This window comes from Nelusetta ayraudi, unplaced genomic scaffold (assembly GCF_046127955.1).
Source record: "Nelusetta ayraudi isolate G7.1 ecotype Tasmania unplaced genomic scaffold, CSIRO-AGI_Nayr_v1 ptg000048l, whole genome shotgun sequence".
Taxonomy (NCBI): Eukaryota; Metazoa; Chordata; class Actinopteri; order Tetraodontiformes; family Monacanthidae; genus Nelusetta; species Nelusetta ayraudi.
The window spans coordinates 10421316-10442611 of NW_027466098.1; the positions used below are offsets into that span (position 1 = coordinate 10421316).

Consider the following 21296-nt stretch of genomic DNA (forward strand, 5'->3'; position numbering starts at 1 on the left):
GAGTGGTGAGGCGAAGGGGGGAATCGCGTCAGTCGGCTGTTTTTCGGCGCGGCGAGACTGAAGAATGTCTGTGATATCCTTTTATTGTCGCGGGGCGCGAGTGTTCCAGGGCCTCGCTGTCCGGCGTTGTGATTCCTCAAAAGGCTTTAATGGGATTACAGGCACTATCAGGCTCAGCCATCGCGAGGAGATAGAGGTGCTGCTCTGTGTTGTGTCGGGGCCTGGTGACAGCGCGACGTCTGTCTCCGCTCCTCCGCCCCCCCGCCATCTGCCCCCCCCTGTACAAACGTGTCACCTGGACAGGAAAAGGAGGAACGTCTGGGCAGAATAATGGAGTCACACCAGCAACCCCACAAGAGGGAAAACCTCAAGATTGAGAAGAAATTCTGGATTTCTATACTTTTAAAGTCTGTTGGGTTTTCTTTTTGCCTTTTTTATAAACATGTTTTTTTTTTTTTAGGTATACATGCGTATCACCCAGATCAGCCAACTGTGAGAGCTGTTGAATCTGCCATGCAGCCACTACTAAAGTGGTCAAAGGCAGCTTGAATCAATAGGGATCAATGGATGCGTGTGCAGCCGGAAGGAGATGAACGAAGCGATGGTCCTTTGTGTGCGTGTGTGTGTGTGTGTGTGTGTGTGTGTGTGAGTGTGTGTATGTGTGTGTGTGTGTGTGTGTGTGTGTGTGTGGGCGGAAATAAAGACGCCGCCATGCTTCTCACCGTGATCCTCTTAACCAAACAGGTCGTTAGGCGAAAGGAATCTGTTTATCGGGCCTGTTTTTGGTCTCTGGCGGTCCACCTGTGGCGTGTCCTTGCATGTACAGACCGCATTGATTTTTTAAATTGTTTTTTTTTTGTTTTTGTTTTTTTGCGAAGAGCTGGATGAGGGATATTTAATCTGAGTTCCAAACCAGCGGTGTTTTTCTTGCTTTATTCGGCGCACCTGTTTGCTGGCTTGCTGACGCTGTTTGCCAATCAGACAATCAAATGGCTCTTACTCAGTGCATTTGGGCATAGCGAGATGGTGACGATAGATAGATAGACAGACTTAAACACATTAAATATGGGCAGTAAATAAAAGAAAGCACAATAAAGCAGTGTTGGAGCGAGGCAGTTCTGGACAGGCCCCGTGCAGTCTGATTACAGCAGTGGGAGGAAAGACTTAATGTATTAAACCTGTTCATGCATGCTTGTCTGTGTGTGTGTGTGTGTGTGTGTGTGTCTCCGGGAGGGGTATCACTTCGCGGCGTAATGAATGCTAATCCTCCCTTATCTGCTTTAACCTTAAGGCAATGACACTGGCTAACTGCTCCACTACAGCGACAGCCTTTGTGGAAGAACAGAGCCGAGCGCTCGTCTGTGTGTGTGTGTGTGTGTGTGTGTGTGTGTGTGTGTGTGTGTGTGTGTGTTGGCGTTTCGGACCGAAGAACAAGGTGTCTGTGCTCACACTTGACGTCTTTCTTCTGTTTTTCCCGCTCGTCCCTCCGCCGCTAGCTGGAGGGTTTGGCCGCGTGGTTATCGGCCACAACCCGCATGACTCATCAGAGGTACAGCAGGACAAAACATTCCAGTCCTGTGACTGTACTGCATCTGATCCGTATTTTATTTTTTTTATTATTTATTTATTTTTTTTAATTGGCTTTTGTAGGCGATTATACAATAACAGTGCACCGACAAATTCTGTTCTCTTGTCGTTTTCAGTGTTCTGTGTTGTTGCCAGGGTTTGTTTCGTGCCAATTGCAACTTTTGTTTCCATTTTGGCGAGGTTCTAAAGATCGCAGCATGAGCCCGAGGCGGCTGCGGAGCATCTTGTTGTTCGTTCACAAGGACAAGGATTCCAAACACTCTTTTTCTAACTTTCTTCTTCCTCTTCACCTACAAAAGAAATTTACAAGTGGAAAAACCTTGAAAAACCTTACCTCAAAAAACAAAACAAAAACAATCTCAAAGCACTTAATGATAATGGCTGTGAGTCAATCTAAGTCGGGCGTGAAAATAGAGGAGGGAAGAGTGAAAGAAGGACGGAGGTTTGGGGAATCAGAACGCAACTTTGGAGGACGGAGGGGAAAAGAAAGGAGAAAGAAGGAGGTCTATTCCCGGCGGCCAGCGAGGCCCATATAGATGTAGGATGAGCATTACAACGATGAGCAGAAAATAATTAGGGCTAAAAGCTGTCAAATCCAGCTCACCAGTCTTCCATTAAGGCCCTTTTAATGGCTCTGCTCTCTGCACTGCCCTCCTTGGAACAATGAGTGGAAGATGAAAACTGAATTAGACTCAATGTTATGAGATTGTGAACAGGGCCATGTTGCTGAAAGGAGCAGAGAGCAGGAGGAGGAGGAGGAGGAGAGAAAAACTGGGGAGGAAAAAAGATAGGGACGACGGGCAGATGATGGAGGATGAAGGAGAAGATCCCAGCAGGGTGGTGTGTTTGCTGTACTGTCAGGTGACCTTCTGATGACAAAACCAATTAGGAACCTTTGCCTTACCCAGTCCCAGTAGCAGGTTCCCACAGGAGCCACTCAAACCTCACCACTAACAAAAACAAACTGCTTTCATTTGTCATGTAATGTTTCCCTTTTTTTTCTTTTTTCTTTTTTTTTTAACGTTTTTAGTACTTGTGACACTGCAGACATAAGCACATTAATGGCAATTATACCCTACCCTACTGGATCTGGAGTGAGACTGTGCATGATGTGCTTGCATCAGTTGTAGGTACGACTCCATCTAGCAACCTAGTGACTCATTACGCCATATCATTCTTCTCCAGCTGCGACGGCCTTGAACCCAAGTGCGACTGACGCGTCGATATTTTGAACATTCACCGTCAGAAATGGCCGACCTGTGTGATCCTAGCAGCGGCGATGCGTCGATCAGCCACGGAAACCGAGACTGAAAACCTGCATCGCAACTAATGTCACCAGAGCAAGTTTCTCCTCCCTCAACCGTTTATGTTTTGATACCGCATCACCAAAAAAAGAAGAAACATCCACGTTTGGCAGTGGTAGAAGTGCTGCTGATCGCTAACGATTTTCCCCATTCATTAGCTTCCTGTGCGTAACGATTGTGTCCTCTCGGCCTCCCGAAACATGCGAACCCACCGTTGGACTAAATAGCTCTTGCTGTAATTGGTGTTTTTTTTATTTTTTATTTTTTCCCCCTGACTGACTCATAGCTCCGCGACTAAAAGCTTTTTTGCCAAACAGGGATCGCTCGCTCTCCGAAGACACGCTGTTCTGGGAGCCCGCTTCGTTTGGGGCGTAGCTGAGCCGCGTCGCCCTCGTCCATCAATACCTGCGACTCCTCCGCCGCCCGCGCATCTATCTATCTATCTTTGACACCGTCTCGCAGGCTCATCCCGCTGCTGCCCATTTAAATGAGGTTTTAAGGTCATTAACTGATACAGGCAATTATGCTAATGCACCCGTGGTGTTCCAGATTTGATAAATAATTGGAAAGACATAATGAGAGCGGGAAAGACATTAGCCGAGGCGCTAAGAGGAGTTGGGAGCGTCTCTGTGTCCGACTTTTGTTGTTGTTGTTGTTGTTACTGTTGTTGTTGTTGTCACCTGTCTGGCCTGGCTGCACCGAGAGTCCCGAGACGGGCTGTTCTTTTGGGTCCCGATGTCATTATTTGACTGGCGTTCCTCAGAGGAACCTGCCGGTGGTCAAGTGTGTGCGTGTGCGAGAGAGAGAGAGAGAGAGAGCTTGTGTTTTCTTATCACGACCCCGATCCAGACAGCACTCTAACTGATGCTTGTCTCTGTGAGTGGGAGGGAGAGGCGGCGTCACTGGGAAGGGATTAATATTGCTCCGCCGTTCAAGACAGCGGCTGTCAAGACTTAATCATTGCAGTTGTCACACCGGTCACGGGCGGCGGTAGCGGCGGCGGTTTGGCGATCTGAGGGGAGCAGGGGCAACCGGGGAACGGCGAACGTCGAGGAGATCAGAGGCCGGCGGATTAAGTATTGTTAACTCGAAATGGATCCTCCCGGATGGGTGGATCAGTAGATCATTTAGAATCGATGAGCGTGTGGACGGGGCGGCCGCTCAACCCTCCCAGGATGAAGAAGTCTGACAAGACGCTTTTTTCCCCTCCATTGTATTGTGCTGTACGACAGAGTGAATAACAAATTCCAATATTAATGCTTTTATGCGTGTGTTTGTGTGTGTGTGTGTGCCTTCATGCGAGTGCATCAATTGTGAGCGCAGCCGTTGCAAAAAGTTTTGTATTTATGCATAATAACAAACACGACAATTATCAGACAGTGAAACGGTAGAGGAGACGAGACGCTTTGATGAATATTAACAAGCGCCACTCACTCCCTCCTGCTCCCTCTTTTTAAAGTCTCCCCTCCTCCCCTGTTCTTGCGCCTGATATTTGTCTCTTCCGCCGCTCCGTGAGCAGAATCCTGCCGGCGTTTTTTTTCCGCGGAAATTCCGCGGAGCCCCTCTTCTTTCACTGGGGCTGCCAAAAAAACCGCAGGCAACAAACGCCTCTGACGGTTTCTCGTTTTTGATCATGTGGTCCAGACACACGCACACACACACACACACACGCTCGCAGTAATAAATGGGTGACTTCATAAAAGTTTCTCAAAGCACTTTGACCTTCAGTTTGGTGAGAACTGGCAGCTCGGCCAGTTTCTTTTCACCCCAAGTGAGACTTGTTGCGTGGAACGTTTTGTTTTTGTTTTTTTTGTTTTTTTTGGGGAATTCTTTGGATTATCTCTTGCCAGCCATCTGCCATCACATTCAAAGAGACCAGTCGGATTCCTTCCCTGCCAGTTCACCCACCTTGAAGTTTCCAATTGGTGCGACGTGCCTCGCGTGTTGTGCCACTTTGCGCTCCGCTGGTTTGAACGGAGCCCTGGGGAGTGAAGTGGAAACATGTTTTTGACAGAGTGAAAAAGTGTTTTTTTCAGATTGAAAGTCTGACTCTGGATCATTTACCGAAGTTTACTCCATTCACTTGAAAGTGCCATCTGGCTCTGCAGCTGCCAGTGGAGTCTCTTCTTTTTTTCTGGGCAGCCGTTTCTTATCGTTCTTTCATATCTGCCACCTCTTAACCTCTGACTGGAAATGAATTGTATTGGTCGACCAATAAGATTGGAACGTTCCAAGAGAAGTTCTGACCGTAAGGGATGAGCGAGCGAGTGATCCATCTAGTTTAAACAGCGACAGCAGAGACTCTTTTGTCTCATTGTGCTTGAAAACTGGGCTTAACGGGCTGGTGACAGTAGAGAACAGCAGCCAGTTGGATGCTTCGACTGGGATGTGGAGGCTAAAGGGAGTGGATTGTTTCCTGGACCAAAAGGGCTGTGCACTCGGTAGTAGCGATGGAGGCTAAACGGACCGGACAAATCGTTCTTGGACAGGCCTAAAATATTTTTTATCAGTGGGACAGAAGCTGTAAACTGAGGACTCAGGTAGAAGAGACGACCGGTAACAGTGGACTGACAAAGAAGCTGCACCCGAGACACTCGAGTGCGCGTCTGCACGTCGACGTAGCGCTGTCTGTGCGCAGGGAGGCTGCGGAACCGCGCCGGCCTCATCGCCTCGTAATGGCAGTTATTTGATTTCTGTTTATTTCTTCTCGCGCCTCCCGCAGCGTCCGCAGATGGTTTTATCGCGCCGGCGTTTTGCGACGGGGCGCGTTTAACCGCCTCGGTTTGATTACTGTCTCGGGCTGTGGATGGCCAAACACGGGAAGCGGCTTCCTGGGTCTGTTGTGTATTTGTAGTTGATAACCAAGCGGCACAGACGGGCGCCAGAACGCCTGCGAGGCGGCGGGATTTGTTGTCTGTCCGGCCCACAGAAGAATTTTGCAGATGTGTTTGGGGATTTCTAGATATAACACCTGTATATGACGTGGTGTCGCTGTCAACAGACAGACAGCAGTCTAGTCCGTTTGCCCCTTGTCGAGCCTGTGGTATTTTTGGTGCGAAACTCTCGTGTCTCTCCTGACGGTGATCTACCGGTTGGCTGGAGAGAGTCTGCGTTTATATTTGCGAGCCCCTAAATGCATGAGTGAATTCTTGCGTGCACATTTATTCATTTGGAGACTGTACTGGAGACTGTACTGGAGACTGTACTGACCCCTTTATAGTACCAGCCTGTCACCCGGAATTGAGTGTTTGTGTTAGGACTTATCGCGCACGTGTGTGTGTATGTCTGTATGTGCGTGTGTGCGTGCGTGACAGACATCTGGTGTAATGAGGCCAAGGTGATTTATAAAATGCCTTCCTTGGACACACACGCGCACACAGCGACACTCGCTTACTTCCAATTGGGTCGCTTGCACACGAGGCTGTGAAGTGATACTTTTCCAGAAAAACGAAGCACAAATAAAAGCAAATTGTTTCACATTTTTGAGTTTATATGGGCAACGGAGATTTGGCCTGACGCACCTGAAAGACAAACAAACTGAAGATTTACGAGTGGAGATAGGCAGCGAGAGAGAGGAGACGGAGGGGCGAGACGGGAGAGCGCGTGAGAGGCAGACGCAGGCAGTCTGTTAGCGTATTAGCGTCTGGGAAAAGGACGTTCAGGCGGTTCACGGCAGAGCACAGGACTCAGCCTGAGTGAATCTCTGTGTCGTGCACTCTAGCCGGAGGGAGCGCTGCTTTGAATCAGACAGGTTTACCATTAACCTGCGCCGACATTGTTTAGGGAGTTGGGAGCAAAGGCAGAGACGAAGCGGGGGACATTATAGCGACCAGGCCAGGACATACAGTATAGGACAGTCAGTCTCAAGTAGCCAATGGAGCAGACTTTGGACTTCTTCGGTGCAAAATGATCTTTCATGGAAATTCCAACAGAGGTATAAATGGAGATTGTGTTATTGGTCTATGGAAAGTGCTGAAGACAGATAGGTAGATGGGCCGGTCCAACTGCAAAGTGAAACAAATAGGCAGACTTTTCCTGAATGACACTGTGCGCAGAAAGACAATCTGAGAGCGACTGAGGTCCAGAGTGGAGCGGCTCGAGGTGTGCGATGATGAGCTGATGAGGAGCAGGTGCGCTTGATTGCAGAGGCACAACAGGTGTGGATCACTGAAGGCCGAATTGAGAATTGACAGAGAGCAGGAAACAGGGAAACAAATGGTAAAACCGTCAGTCAGGGTTGTATCGTGGTAGTTACCTGGTAGTTACAGTTCCCTTCCTAATGGTCTACAACCAGTCTGACCTCTGACCCCTGACGACAGCAAATTAGTGGACATCGACAACTCACTGGACATTCTTATCTATTTGGGACCGTCCTCTGTAAACCCTGGAGATGTCTATTATGTTGTTAAATTCCCAGTAGATCTGCAGTTTGTCAGTCCTGCAGTCTGTGTGGCACCAACAACCAAGTCCACCATGTTCAAAGTCACTTGAATACCCTGTTGTTTCCCCTCGTCTTCTCCTTGTCTAAATACACTGAGCTGCTGCCATGTGATTGGCTGATTAGTGATTTGTGCTAACAAGCAATTGGACGAGTGTACCTCATAAAGTGGTTGGTTTTACCGTTGACAGTAGACATCAGTGTATAATTGATTTTCATGGTTAGTTCCGTGTTTATCAGCAGCAGTCTGATCAGTCTGTATCTTAGCACAATGCACACATCCGTCCTTTACTATTGTGATTTTTTTTTTCCAAACCAAAACATAGAAAACCAAGAACGTGTGTACATGTCATGGTTAAATCACACATAGGCCCACCTGCAGCAATTCTCCTACCTCAACCTAAATAAAGCCCATCAATGTTTAGAGATGTTTTATTTCAAAAAATAAGGTGCTACACAGTGATTCCGCCCAACACTTTAGTTCACACCAGCCTTGTTTAGTAGAGTTGAACTGAGCCCTGAAGTGTTTATCCCGCTGGTGCCGTTTGTTTGGGTTTGTTGGGATGGAGTCCGAGACCACTGGTGAGAACGAAATAAGCAGACTGCAGTGGGCCCATCTCAGGCTGCTGCGAGGGAACTCTGGAGCAGATTGTCACTGATGTGGAGACAATCCGCGCCGATCAACACATGATTATCGTAGTATTTTCTGTGTTCCGTCGCAGCTGATAGCAAGAACAGTGGGCAAACTTTGACAGATTGTTTTAGTGTTTCTGTCAGAGAAATAAAAGTCAATCACTGAAGATTTTCAATGTGTTATAATAAAACTACAACTAAGTCAGACTGCAGCGAGATAGTCAAATCAGATTAGCTTTTTTAAATTTAATTTAATATTGGTCAAATTAAAGGAGCAAAATAATGAAATTTCACAGGCACAGTTTTAACTCTAAAGTCTGGAGTTAAATGCCAGAATGCCAAATTTCCAGTTCTCCAATTTTAGCTGTGAAACAGCAACTCCAGAAGCATTCAAAAGGTTTTGTTCACGGTTTCAAAGATGCATTATTTTCTTTCTTTATTCAGATTCCCATTAGCGTCCACAGCTCTGGTCGCCGATGTTCCTGGCATCCACGTAGAATATAAAACATTACACAGACATATAAACATACATACAATACAAAAAAATTATTAAGTTTACAGAAGTCAATACGTTGTACAAGCATCATTAAACTCACAGTAAAAAGACCAAGTCATCTGCAGGAGAAAAGTGAGTTTTAAAACTGACAATATACAACCCATAATAATTTTACAAGTCTAGAAGCATGTTTTTATATGTGTCACAAAGTTATTTGTTCTCTCAGTTTGAGCCTCCTGACAAACACGCATAAACACACATTTCGTCAGAGTCAGCATGCGCGCAGCCGTCCATTGGCTATGTGCCTGGAAATTCAAATGGCGCAAACCAATTACCATTGATCAGCCGCTCGCTGCTCGGACCACCGACAAATGAGAGCGGGAGCGTCGTTAACGGGAGCCTGAAGGCCAGTCAGCAGGCGGCGACCTCTGCCGCTTCCGTCCAATGAGAACGCCCGAAGAGGCCTCGATATGCCGCCGCTTTCCAATACAACCCCACCACCCCCTCACCCCAACTCGCTGTAGCCGGGCAGATCGGGCTGCGTGAGGAAACTGAACGGGGGCGATGCGGCGATAGACTGGAGAAGGGGGAGGAAGAGGAGGAGGAGGAGGAGGAGGTAGCAGGTGTAGCTGGCCGCAGTGGGCAGCCGCTGATCTGACTGAGATAAGCAGCAGCGTGACGGCAAAACCTTTGGTGCTCATCGGGTGGCGCTCTCCTCCTCAAACCCACCCATGCTGTGAAAACACCCCAAGTATCAGGAATTAATGGGGACGGGACGCCTGGAGAAGCTTCGGCGATGGAAAAAAAAAAGGGCAGATATTTGCTTTTTGGAACAACAAACTGCTGTGGCCCACATGTGATGACCACACACCCCCTCCGTCCATCCCCCTCTCCCACTGTTCTGTATTCATGGCGAGCAAAGCAAACATCAGCACAGGGCTCTGGAACCATACGGGAGGGAGTGAGGGCAGGGAAGGGAAGGGAAGGGGGGAGCAGGAAAAAGAGGCGGACATATCTAAAATATTACACCTATCAGGGCCAATGTTCAGCCGAGCAGGCATTATGAGAGTGTAAATTGCATTCCCCTCAGGCTGCCGGATGAATATAATCACCCGCAGCAGCGAGCAGCCAGACGCTCACGCCGGCGCAACGGCCGGCGCGCTGCCGACACGAGCAGAATGCGGGACGTGCAAGTTTTTACTTTCCGTTTCACGTCGATTCCGGTGTCCGTTTGTTTGTCGTGAGTCATGGTCGGGGCGAAAGATTTGTTCAGATCGAGAGATCAATGAAGGAACATCAGGAAGCATCACCTCTACTTTTTTGTCTTCTTTCCTTTATTTGTCCAACTGCCCTTTTTCTTTTTATCTCCCAGGATAAAAAATAAGATGATTAAAATACATTTAATAGTCCAGGAGGTCCAGGACAAGGTACCCCGTGACAGCTGGAACGAGCTCCCTCACCCCTATAACACCCTCAGCGAAAGGAGAAGGGGTTGTAGAAAACAAGACAGAAATAATGCTTAAGTCCCTTGTAGCGTGAAAGTATGAAAATGTCAGACATTCTCTCGTAAAGAGAAAGTCAAATAGGTTTAACTTGCAAAACAAGCCTTCCACCATCTGCGACGCTGAGTTTCGCCGCTGTGTTTCGCCACTGCGTTTTCATTTATTTATTTATTTTTTGTGCAGTGCGTCATAAAGTCATCCGGGGCGGCGCGGCGACGTTGTTTTTCTGTCCCCACCTGCATCGCTCTCTGTTAGCAGAAGCAGATGGAGCGCCGCTCCTCTCGATCCCCGGACTTGAAGCTCATTTGTCTCTTGATGGGACCTCGAGGAAATGAGTGAAGGCAGCCGGAAGAGCGTCGCGTAGGTCGCGGCCCGGGGAGAGAGAAAAGAAAAGCTGAAAGAATCTGTCTTCTTTATGACAAACCCCGTGGCAGGTCCAGATGTCAAGGATGTGAAGTTAGCGGCCTGCTAAATGGCAGGGCAGCGGCTCAAGTCAAGGCTCATTACTTCTTCACATGCGGCGGCGGCGCTACCACGCGTCTGACGAACCTTTTTTTTTTTTCTCTCTCTACCCCCCCCCCCCCCCCCCCCCATGTCTCCGTCCTCCCCATCATCCATCCATCCCTCCCTTCTCTCCTCCTCTGCCACCTGCTTAGGGCCGCTGTTCCAGGGAGAACTGTAAGTACCTGCACCCTCCTCCCCACCTCAAGACCCAGCTGGAGATCAACGGGCGGAACAACCTCATCCAGCAGAAAAACATGGTCATGCTGGCCCAGCAGATGCAGCTCGCCAACGCCATGATACCCAGCACACAGCTGCAGCCGGTGGTGAGGGACGCACGCACGCACACACGTGAACACACACACACACACACACACACACACACACACACACACACACACACACACACACACACACACACTCACTGGGGGAAATGCAAGTTCACGTGAAGAAAGAAGAAAGAGCTCAAAGCGGAGCATCGCTGCTGGAACATGGTACTGGTGTCAGATCAGAGGCCCCGTCCATCCATCCATTTATCCATCCATCCATCCACCCATCCATCCATCCATCCATCCAACCTTCCACCCATCCATCTGTCCATCAGTTGGTCCCATGCATCCATCCATCCATCCATCCATCCATCCATCCATCCATCCAACCTTCCACCCATCCATCTGTCCATCAGTTGGTCCCATCCATCCATCCATCCATCCATCTGTCCGTCCATCTAGCCATTCATCCATCCAGCCATCCATCTGTCCGTCCATCTAGCCATCCATCCATCCATCCATCCATCCATCCATCCATCGTCTACCCCAAATTCAGTTTTCAACTATACTGAAGAAAACCTAAATCCAAATGGAATACAAAGAACAAATGCAACACAATCAATACGGACCAGAGAAGAGGGAGAAACTCAATTAAAAGTTTATGTCTCAGTGATCATGACATGCTAATAGGATTTATTTATTTATTTATTTATTTTTGTTCAGTCGAATTGATAACTGAACTCTTGACATCTGAAAGCTTCCGAGAAATTTGGCTCGCACTTTAATTTTGAGTGCCTCTGACATGTTTCGTTTTTTTCTGGAATGTTTGAATTTATTTGGGGGAGGAGAGAGCGTGACCAGAACCGGATCACTGACAGAGTCAATCAAGGAATTTCACGGCCAAAGAAGAGTTCACAACCTTTAATTTGTGCTCACCAAAGAAATAAAAGCCTGACATCAAGCGTAATCAAGATGCATAATTTAATATTGCATGGTTTTGCATTGTGTTAAAAGTGTATTTCAGAGACAATCGAGGGGTGAATTGTTTTATTAGGCCACTTCGGATGACCAATCTCAATTTTCAGTAAATCTAATTCAAATGAAATATGGTAAATGCAATTTTAATACACTTTTTTTTTTCTTCCTGTGCTGTGACATTATTTCTCATGTAGCAGTCGAAATTACCAGAAAGAATCAGCTGATCAATTTATTCGATTGGATTCCGTCAATTTAGGCACAAAAACAATGAAGAACAAATAGGAAACCTATTGCATTTATAAGACAAAAGAAAGAGAAAAAAAATCTGTCATCTGATTTGTATTGTCTGTCATTTACGTGATCATACAGAATGGGAATGGTGCACAATGAAAAAGCCATCATCATTCGTATTGAGGTCAGGCTTTCAAAACCTCCCCACCGCAAACAAATGCATTGTTCAATCATGTTCCGCGGGATGTAAACGACGTTTGTCTTCCGCAAGAAAAATCAACAGCGGTGACTGACAAGCTCATTATCTGTGTCTCAGCGCCGGGTGCTGTTTGACAAGCATGAAGACAACAGATGGCAATGCATCGCTGATCAGTCAGTTAGTCGCTGTTCTGTCTTTTGTGATTAGGCTATCTCGCAGCTGTAAAAAAAAAAATACAGAAAAAGAAAGTACCTCAAACTGTCCCAGTGACATGCTAACGGACAACCAGAAGCTTTGGCACAGCTCAGGCCCTCGTGTGTTTTATTCACTGGAAGACCCAAGAAACCCAAAGAAACGCATTGTCCAGGCTGCTTCGCTTTTCTGTTCCAAAAAAAAACCCAAAGAAACAATATAAAATAAATGAGAGCTATTAAGAGGCTTTGGTCAAACTGAAAAAAAAAAAACCCTCACTATGTTTAAATAAATGAAAAGCAAAGTTTGAAATCTTCTCCCTGGCCTTTGTTAATTCAAGTTAATGAAGGTGTAATTAGCCTGGATTATTTAAGCAGTGTTTGAACAACAGGACCCGGTGTTTGACACTCGACGCCGTGGGAGTGCTTTGATCAATAAAATATTCAGCTAATTATCGCCGCGTCGTTAAAGGAAACACACACACACACACACACACACACACACACACACACACACACACACACACACAAAATAAAAAAATAAAGCATGCCTGGACGCTGTGAGGACCTTTAAGTCGGCAGTGAAAACCCCAGACAGCCTGTTCAAACATCTCCTCCCGCCTGTTAGACCTCTGAGACTCAGACAGGTTTGTAGCTGCGCCTCCTCCTCCTCCTCCTCCTCCTCTTCCTGCTGCTCTGCTCTTCATGCGCCAGTGATAACACGGCGGTGAAGCCGTTGGAAGGAAAGCTTCGGATGGAGCCCGGGCGGACAGACAGGGCGGCCGGCCTGCCGCCGTACGACGACGGCTTATCGGCCTTATCTTGAAAGGACCAAATGAGGAGAAAAGCCCATTGAGAGGACAAACTCCTCCTTTCTTGTGCGTGTCAAGGAAAGAGAGGGGGGCCAAGTAGAGGAGGATGAGGAGGAGGAGGAGGAGGAGGAGGAGGAGCGAGACAGGGCGACAGAAGGACACGACAGAGGGAGAAAGAGGCGGGGAGAGATAAATGGGCCGCACTGAGGCAGGTGTGGCGAGCGAAGAGGACGGGACGGCAGCGCTGAGGACGAGGCGTCTCCACTCGTCTGCCACAAAATCAAGGAGAGCAAACGGAACAAAGGACGCCAGTCGACATCCGAAACAGCTAGTCCCCCCCCCCGCCCCCATACATCAGTTTTCACCGGGAGCCGCCTCCATTTTGCAGGGGAGGATGTTGCAGTGAGTGCAGTAATTAGGATCCATTACGGCCGGCTGCAGCCGCGGCTTTAATGAGGCTTTTTATTAACGTCTACGTCAGCCGAGAGCCCGCGTTACGATTACGGTCCATCTCCTTTACTATCGCGCTCGCTCACTGGTCGTAGGGTGGAGGGGAAAAAAAGCCAAAGAACCCGGTGTACGCATCCGATGTGGGCGGCGTGTAAAAATAAAGTGAGACATCAAACCTCGTAAACAGCGAAGACATCCGACCCGGAATTGGACGTGTGCGCATGAGTGGCTCCAACGAGCCGGTGATGGATTGTAGCTGAAAACAAAAAACACAAACAGAGCAACGGCAAAACATCGTAATCAAGGCAGTTTGCCGAGATGTGTGGAAGTCGTGTTTCTGCCGTGGCTGGTTTGAATCAGCCAAAGCAACACAAAACAAACAAACAAAAAACCCGAGCTAGACAAACACCTCTTTGCTAGCTAAACACCCCCAAGAGCATCGCTCGATTTCCTTAGAGTTGTGCGAACGTTGTCAAAGTCGAGGGATGTTCTGTGTTAAAATGTCTTTGAATGTTGGTTGTCAGATTATCAATAGCTGTAGTTTGGCATTGAGCTAAAAAAAAAATGTGTTGAATCAGCTCATCTTTGATTCAGCGGGATCACTTTCTGTTGTTTGCCTTAGTTTGTTGAGTCTCTCTGATTGAAATATTCCAAAAGTGCATTTTTTTCCAGCAACGTAAGAAAGTCTGTAAAACATGAAACCTTTCTATCGAGATTTTTCGAAAGAGAGAAACACAAAACTCGCAGGCATCCACCGAGACGTCAACATGACTGGTTTCCATCTGTGCAGCTTCTGCCATGTCTCAGTTTTTGTTTTTTTGTTTCCCTTCCCTTTACCCCAGCCAGCGGCAAGTGAAATTCTATTCCAAAAAAGGCCTTTGGAACTCCCAAACTTTCTAAAGTGACATCAGTGTAATACCACGAACTTGTGACTGGGAGTCTTTCTCTCTGACATCACACTCCCTGGATCCGAAACTCCGCTTTCAAGCGTCTCCAACCGGTGTCGGGGCTCTTTGAAAGAGACGCGCTTAACCTTGTGATCGGTCGCCATTGTGTTTATCCCGAGATGTTTTTTTTTTTTTTGCGCGCGACCGAACGAGAAAAGTCAACAACATGAGTTCAGACTCTGATTCATCGCTGAACTTTTTAAGAGAGAGTGCGTCTGCCCGGCTTTTGCGCTATTACTCACTGTGGCGCTGGCAGAAGCTCAGGAGACAATCTTCAAAGTGGGGCTGAGGTCGCGAACGTGCAGGGAAAAAAACCATGTCAGGGAACATAATCCGTCTCAGTCTCCCACCTCCTTCTCCTTCAGACATTCTGTCGTGCTCTACACCGTGACGCGCAGTTGTAATTCTTGAGTAATTACAAAAACACAACAGTAAGGGTTTGTTTTGTTTTTTTTAGTTTTTTTGTAGATCTGAGACACAGAAGCAGAGTCGCTGTTGACTTGGGATTTTAAGGAGAATTGAGAAATAAAACTGTCAGTGATGATAGATTTAGCTGGATGCTACACTGGTCGAATCGAGACAGAGTGCTATGGGTGATAAGTTATAAAAAAGGAAACAGAAAAGTGAATGTATTTCGTGCTCTAATGAATATCACTGCATACTTTTACACAGGAAAATTAAATAAAATAATAAAATTATACACAAAGATATCAGTTTTTTTTTTTATAAAACCCACAATAATATTTTTGAAGTTTGATAAAACTACAAAAAAAAAAAAAAATTAAATTTAGCACAAATGATATTTCCCTTTCAGATACTTTCAGACTGCTTATCTCTTAGTTGGCGTTTGACCTATGTCATAATTACTCCTGTGCTGAATAGATAAGAAAAACTGAGAAAAAACTGTTAACATCAGTTAATACCAGATCTCATTACAGCTGATTATATATGTAACGGCTTTCAGAGGAACAGTGTTTTTTTTTTCACCCCCCCCAGGCCATGCGCCAATTAAGCTGCTTTTTCTGAACACCGGCCGTTGAACCGGTCATTAGTTTCTGAGTCCTTCACTTATCGTGGCTAATGGTATAGCTCAGAATTAACTAGATAGCTCCTCATTAGTCACTTACTTCGAGCTTGACGTGCCTATTACAAATAGATAACCCGCATGGCACCTATAACGCACCTCACTCCTTTGACTATGTGTGCAAACGTTTTCCGTGACAACTTGTCAACTTTCCTTCTCGTGGTTTCCAAAATAACCATCCCAACCCCGGGGTGATGTGGTGGTGCTGTTGCTGGTGAAAATAGTTGAGAACATCCAGCTGATGGAACTTGAGGAAAAACAAACTCTGCTATCTGCAGAACTGGTTGGTGGCAGCAGAAGGTGACATCACAGCCGCTGTGTTGTTGTCCTGCTACTTGTTTATCGGCCGAGCGGTTAGCAATGCATGGATCGCACTGTCACATGACATCGTCCATACATCTCATATGTTGTTTGCTCAGTGGAGGTTCAGTTCTCGCTTAGACCAGACGCTGCTGGGGTTGTTCAAAGGGGGTAGTTTGTTGTGATGTACGCGGCGCAAAACTACGACATCTAGTGGTGAATCGACATCGCCTACAGGCCCTTTAAAGTATTGATTATTTAAATGGAATGACCAAAAAAACAAAAACAAAAACATGATGCCTCCGCTGTTGCTTCATTAACGTCAACTCTCTCATTTGTCTTTGCGTCCACAGCCCATGTTTTCAGTCACGCCCAGCCTTGCAACCAACATGAACGCCGCTGCCGCGGCAGCCGCTACCTTCAACCCCTATCTCGGCCCTGTGTCGCCCGGCCTGATGCCCGCTGACATGCTGCCTAGTGCCCCCGTACTGGTCACCAGCAACCCAGGTACCGTCCCGGTACCAGCTGCCGCCGCCGCCGCTGCACAGAAGCTCATGAGAACAGACAGACTGGAGGTGAGAAACACACTCGTGCAGCAGCAGCAGCAGATAGCTGCAAATTGAAAAATAAATAAATAAATGAATCAGTGCTAATGCAAACAAGCAGACATGCCGCAGATCGTGCAGATAAAACTGGGATTTGCATAATTACTTTTTCATAAGAGCCACAGATTAAAAGATAGATGAACAAAACAGTTCCAAACACAAAACCAGATGTAGATCCTTTTTGTTGTTGTTGTTGTTGTTGTTGTTGTTGCTGTTTTGTCAGTTGCGCTCACAGATTGTGGCTTTGAAATGTGCACCGCTTGAATATGAAAACAAGGCCGGGGGAAAAGCCTCGCCTCAATTATTTTTTTTCCCCCCGTTTGTACTCGCTGCGGAATCAGCCGCACTTTACTTCGCTCCGGTGACATTAACCACGAGCCGTTGCCATAACGCAGTCGTTAATAGCAGACTTAAGCAAAGAGAAAGTGAAGCTAATGAGAGCGTCTCTGTGCGAGCAACAACTGTTGTCTGATTGCGGCGTCGCTTCGCCAGTCGGCGCGCACTTCTGTTTGGCAGCGGCGGCCGCCGAGCTTGTGCAACCATCTCCCAAGAAAAAAAAAAAAAAAAAAAAAAATCTTCCAATCTCTCCGTGTAAGCAGTCAGTCATTTGAAATCTGATGAGTGCGACTCCTCCGCGCGTCAGCTGTGTGCTCCGTGGGTGTGCGTTTTCGAACAATCATTAATTGGACAGTAAGTCGATCTCATCCATTATGCAGCCCCACCCGGGAAACACTTTTGCGGCCGCGTAATGGGGAAATCGTTGGGAGGCGGGCGGGCGGGCGGGCGGGCGGGGGGAGGGGGAACGTGCGGGAACATTAGGGAGGTTACGTTTTAAAATGTAACGCCGGCTCCGCGGGGTAATTAATGGAAGCTGTGCCCGGGATGCGCCCGCATGGGCCCGAATGCAGAGCGGCAGGGCAGAGAAAACACGGAGCGGGCGGGGGGGCATTGGAAACCGATGCGTGGACTCGATGTGGGACGGAGAGGCTCGGGATTAGTAAACAGAGGAAGCGAGAGCCTCCCGCTCCACCTCTTGAACCGAGACAATCACTGCAAATGATTCATCCAAACACCTCTTGGGTGCGGTGTCAATGTATTTATTTTACCGGTTCTGCTCGAGTCGGTCCGACTGTCGGCGGTGACCAAGAGAAACCTGGGAGACTGGGAGGCTTCGGTAGTTTGATACTTTCGCTATCACGTCTTCTTTGAAAGAGTTATTTTGTTAAATAAAAGGCATTTTTCATCAAACATCAAAGGAAAAAAAACTCTGAAGAAAAAAGCAACTATGAGACAAGAAAAGGCAACTCAAAGTGTCAAAATAACAATATTCAATACCTAAGCAAACAAAGTATAAAAGAAATACATAAAAACTGACTTGGCGAGACACGGGTCCTGGGCTGACTGATTGTCTGACTTCGCAAGACAAGACGCACTGTCAGGGACGCAGGAGACCGAGACTGTAAATACAGGAGGGCCAGGGGACACAGGTGAGAACAATCCAGGGCTGGACTGACAATGAGACACTGGTGAAAATCAAATCAAAAAATGTGAAAAATACAGGAACGGAAAGTAAAATTCGGAAAACACAAGGGGAGGTGAGACTATCAAAATAAAACAGGAAACATGAAAAAGAGACCACGACACAAGTGCCAGGTGAGTAGACCTGACGGATCTGTGTTTCCACAGGGCTGACATGCTAAACGATGGGCTGACAGCTCTGTGGCAAAGTCAGACATTAACGAAAGGCCAGAAGTCGGCGGTGACGGAGGAGCACAGCGGGTCGTGACTCAGGCGGAGACTGAAACATTTGTCTGGCTGCCGATTAATAACATTCCGCGCCGCAGTCCAAAACAGGCTACGCGGATGAAATATTTATTAGCCAAATGTAATAATTGGCAGTGGGAGCAGAAGTCTGCTCGCTTGCTCGCTCGCTCGCTCGCTCGCTCTCACTGCTTCTCCCTGGAAGACGTTCGGGCCGGACGGACAGGCCGAAGCTTTTCTGATGGAGAGCTCTTTAAGCTTTTCAGATATTTTTTAATTTTATTTTGGGCTTCGGCCGCTCGTCCTTCAAAACAAACATAGTTGGAATTCTGCGGCCCGAGAAGTGAACATAGCAGTCGGCTGAGAGAAGTTTCCCGTTTTAGCCAGACGACCCCGGAGGAGAAATATTTACTGACGTCGCTTCTGTCTTTTTCCCCTGACGGAGCTATTCTTCAAAAAAAAAAGAAAAAAGATAGAAAGAAAAAAAAAAAATCTGTTGCTTACCTGCAACCATGGTGACAGAAATAGCCTGGGGGTGAGGGAGGTGGGGGGGAGTTAGTGCGGGGGAGTAGCGGGGGTGGGTGTTTGGGGGGGGGATGGACGTGATTAACAGCCTGTGTTTGCTTGTCCACCTAAGCGCTTCCACTGCTTTGACTGTCTCGCACGCATGATTACGCAGTGAGCCGCGCGCCGGTCGGCGCCAGGTGCCGCGCAACGCCAAATTGCCCCCCCCACCACCCCCCACCACTCCTCCCCTTTTCCTCCCCACTCCTCACTCCAGCGCCGCCGCGTTAGCTGGGTCCCCCCCCCCCCCCCCCTTTAACCCCCGTGGCTTCTCGCAACGTCTCCTCCCATCGCCTTCCCTGGGTCCCCTCTCCTCCTTTTATCCCTCCATTCATCATCCACCACCCTCTTCCTCTCCCTCTCTCCCTCTCTCCCTTTCTCGCCCGCCTCCCTAACATCTGCCTGACAACAAGGCAGAGTCTGTGGGAGAAAAAAAAAAGGAAAGAGAAAGAGGGAGGGAGAGAGCAGGAGGGGAAGGGGAAAAAAAAGAAAAAGAAAGAACAGGACCAGTAGTGGCGGTAGCGGTGGGAAAGGCAGGCTGGTGGGGAGACTGCGTGCGAGGCTGAATGCTGATAGGTGCACGTGGAGATGTGGGGGAGGGGGGAGGGAGGGGGGGTGAGAGGGGATCCTGTCCCATCGCTCTGGCGGATCGGGGAGGGGGAGGCGGAGGGTGATGAGCAGTCGTGGCAGCAGACGGAGCAAGGTTTGCTTGTACATAACGGCGTCGGTGGCCTTTCGTCTGGCAGCCAATCGGATGCCTTCCTCTTCGACGCCGAGTCGGGCAAATAGACATTTCGGCAAACGGTTCCTATCTGTCACATCCACTCGGGTATCGATAAAAAAATAAAAAATAAAAAAAAACGTTCTGTGAAATTACATTTCATTTCGCCGGCGGGATTGGGGGGGGATCCAGAGCGAGGCTGCCGAGAGATCTCGAAGTTATTGCGCAGATCTTGAAGTGCCAAAATGTCATTTTGGGGAGGAGTTAAAAGCCGGCTGGTTGTTTGTTTTGGCGCGACGTGTCGTGCAGCCGCTGTCTGTAGCCTCTTACGTCAGCCGCCGTCCTCCCATGAGCTTAACCAGACTCAGATTTCCCACGAGGCCCATTCAGGCTCAGGCAGTCGTCCTCCCCCGACTGGTCACGCACATGCTGCCCCCTGGTGGCTTTGATTGGACCAACAACGGTGGAGAGGTCATTGAAATAGTGGCGCTCAGTGGGTGGAGTTTAAAGAACCATATGTTTTTCCTTATGGTGAAGTTGCGACCCAAATTTATTCCACAAAAATAAGAACGCTCTCCCACTTTCTATCATGTCTTGTAAATAGATTATTGAAATTATTGAATTGAATTGTTTTAAAATCCCTTTAAAAAAAAAAGAAGAAGAAGAAGAAGAAGAAGAAAGAAAAGGCTCTTAAAGCAACGACCCAATCAAAACAGCTCTGCGACCCACTTTTGGGTCACAACCTACCAGTTGAGAAACGCTGCATTAGAATAACAGAACCGGCATGACTGATGTGCTTGTAAGCGCTCGCTTCCAACCCGCTCTTGCTTATGAGTCACCAGAACCGGTCCGTCACAGAGATGGGTTGGCTGCGTCTGTCAAATCTGGAAGAGATGAAAACACATCTATCATTTTAATGAAACAACAATGAAGTAAACACGACGAGTGACGGGGGGGCTTAGGTGTTTGTGTTTGCTTGATTATGTTAATAAATGTGTTATTACCGTGCAAAAAAATAAATCAAAGCATTACTCGTTATATGTCTGTGTGTGTGTGTGTGTGTGTGTGTGTGTGTGTGTGTGTGCGCGCTTGTGTGTGTCGCACCAAGGTTTGTCGGGAATACCAGCGGGGCAACTGCACGCGCGGGGAGAACGACTGTCGCTTCGCCCACCCCTCCGACAGCACGATGATTGACACCAACGACAACACGGTCACCGTGTGCATGGACTACATAAAGGGCCGCTGCTCCAGGGAGAAGTGCAAGTACTTTCACCCTCCAGCTCACCTGCAGGCCAAGATCAAAGCCGCCCAGCACCAAGTGAACCAGGCTGCGGCTGCTGCGGCGATGGTAGATATCAGCCCGCACAGTACAAGCAAAGTTTTGAAGGAGGGATCCTGGTATATTTTGTCCTTCGTATCGGTTTATGCTTTTGGATGTTAAATGCCCCCTTTTCTGCCAAGACAGTTCTGGGTCAGTGCCTAATTTGGAGCTCATTTGGCTCTGGAGCCGCACAAATCCACAAAGCATACCTGTCTTAGGGGCAGTGTGGTGTCGTGTGAACAGCTGAATAACACCCGACACGACGTAGCTTCTAATTTGGCTGTTAAGGGCAAAGCTCTTGGAAAATTTTCACCATTACAGCTCAGACAATACTCCCTTTGTTGCCCTCGTGGGACATGTTATGACAGCCCCACTGCAGTCTGAGAGACAATTTTCAAATGT

The 21296-nt window shown here is 47.8% G+C and overlaps 1 protein-coding gene across 10 annotated transcripts in view; it reads left to right on the forward strand.

Moving 5' to 3' along the window:
• The window catches only part of LOC142895316 (muscleblind-like protein 1), a 66961-nt gene that overhangs the window by 34008 nt on the left and 11657 nt on the right, over positions 1-21296 (forward strand). For all 10 annotated transcript variants that reach the window (XM_076036248.1, XM_076036246.1, XM_076036251.1 and 7 more), the window contains exons 3-5: positions 10617-10787; positions 16276-16497; positions 20682-20921. In XM_076036248.1, coding sequence (XP_075892363.1) covers positions 10617-10787; positions 16276-16497; positions 20682-20921 — 633 coding nt within the window. The remainder of the gene's footprint in view (positions 1-10616; positions 10788-16275; positions 16498-20681; positions 20922-21296) is intronic.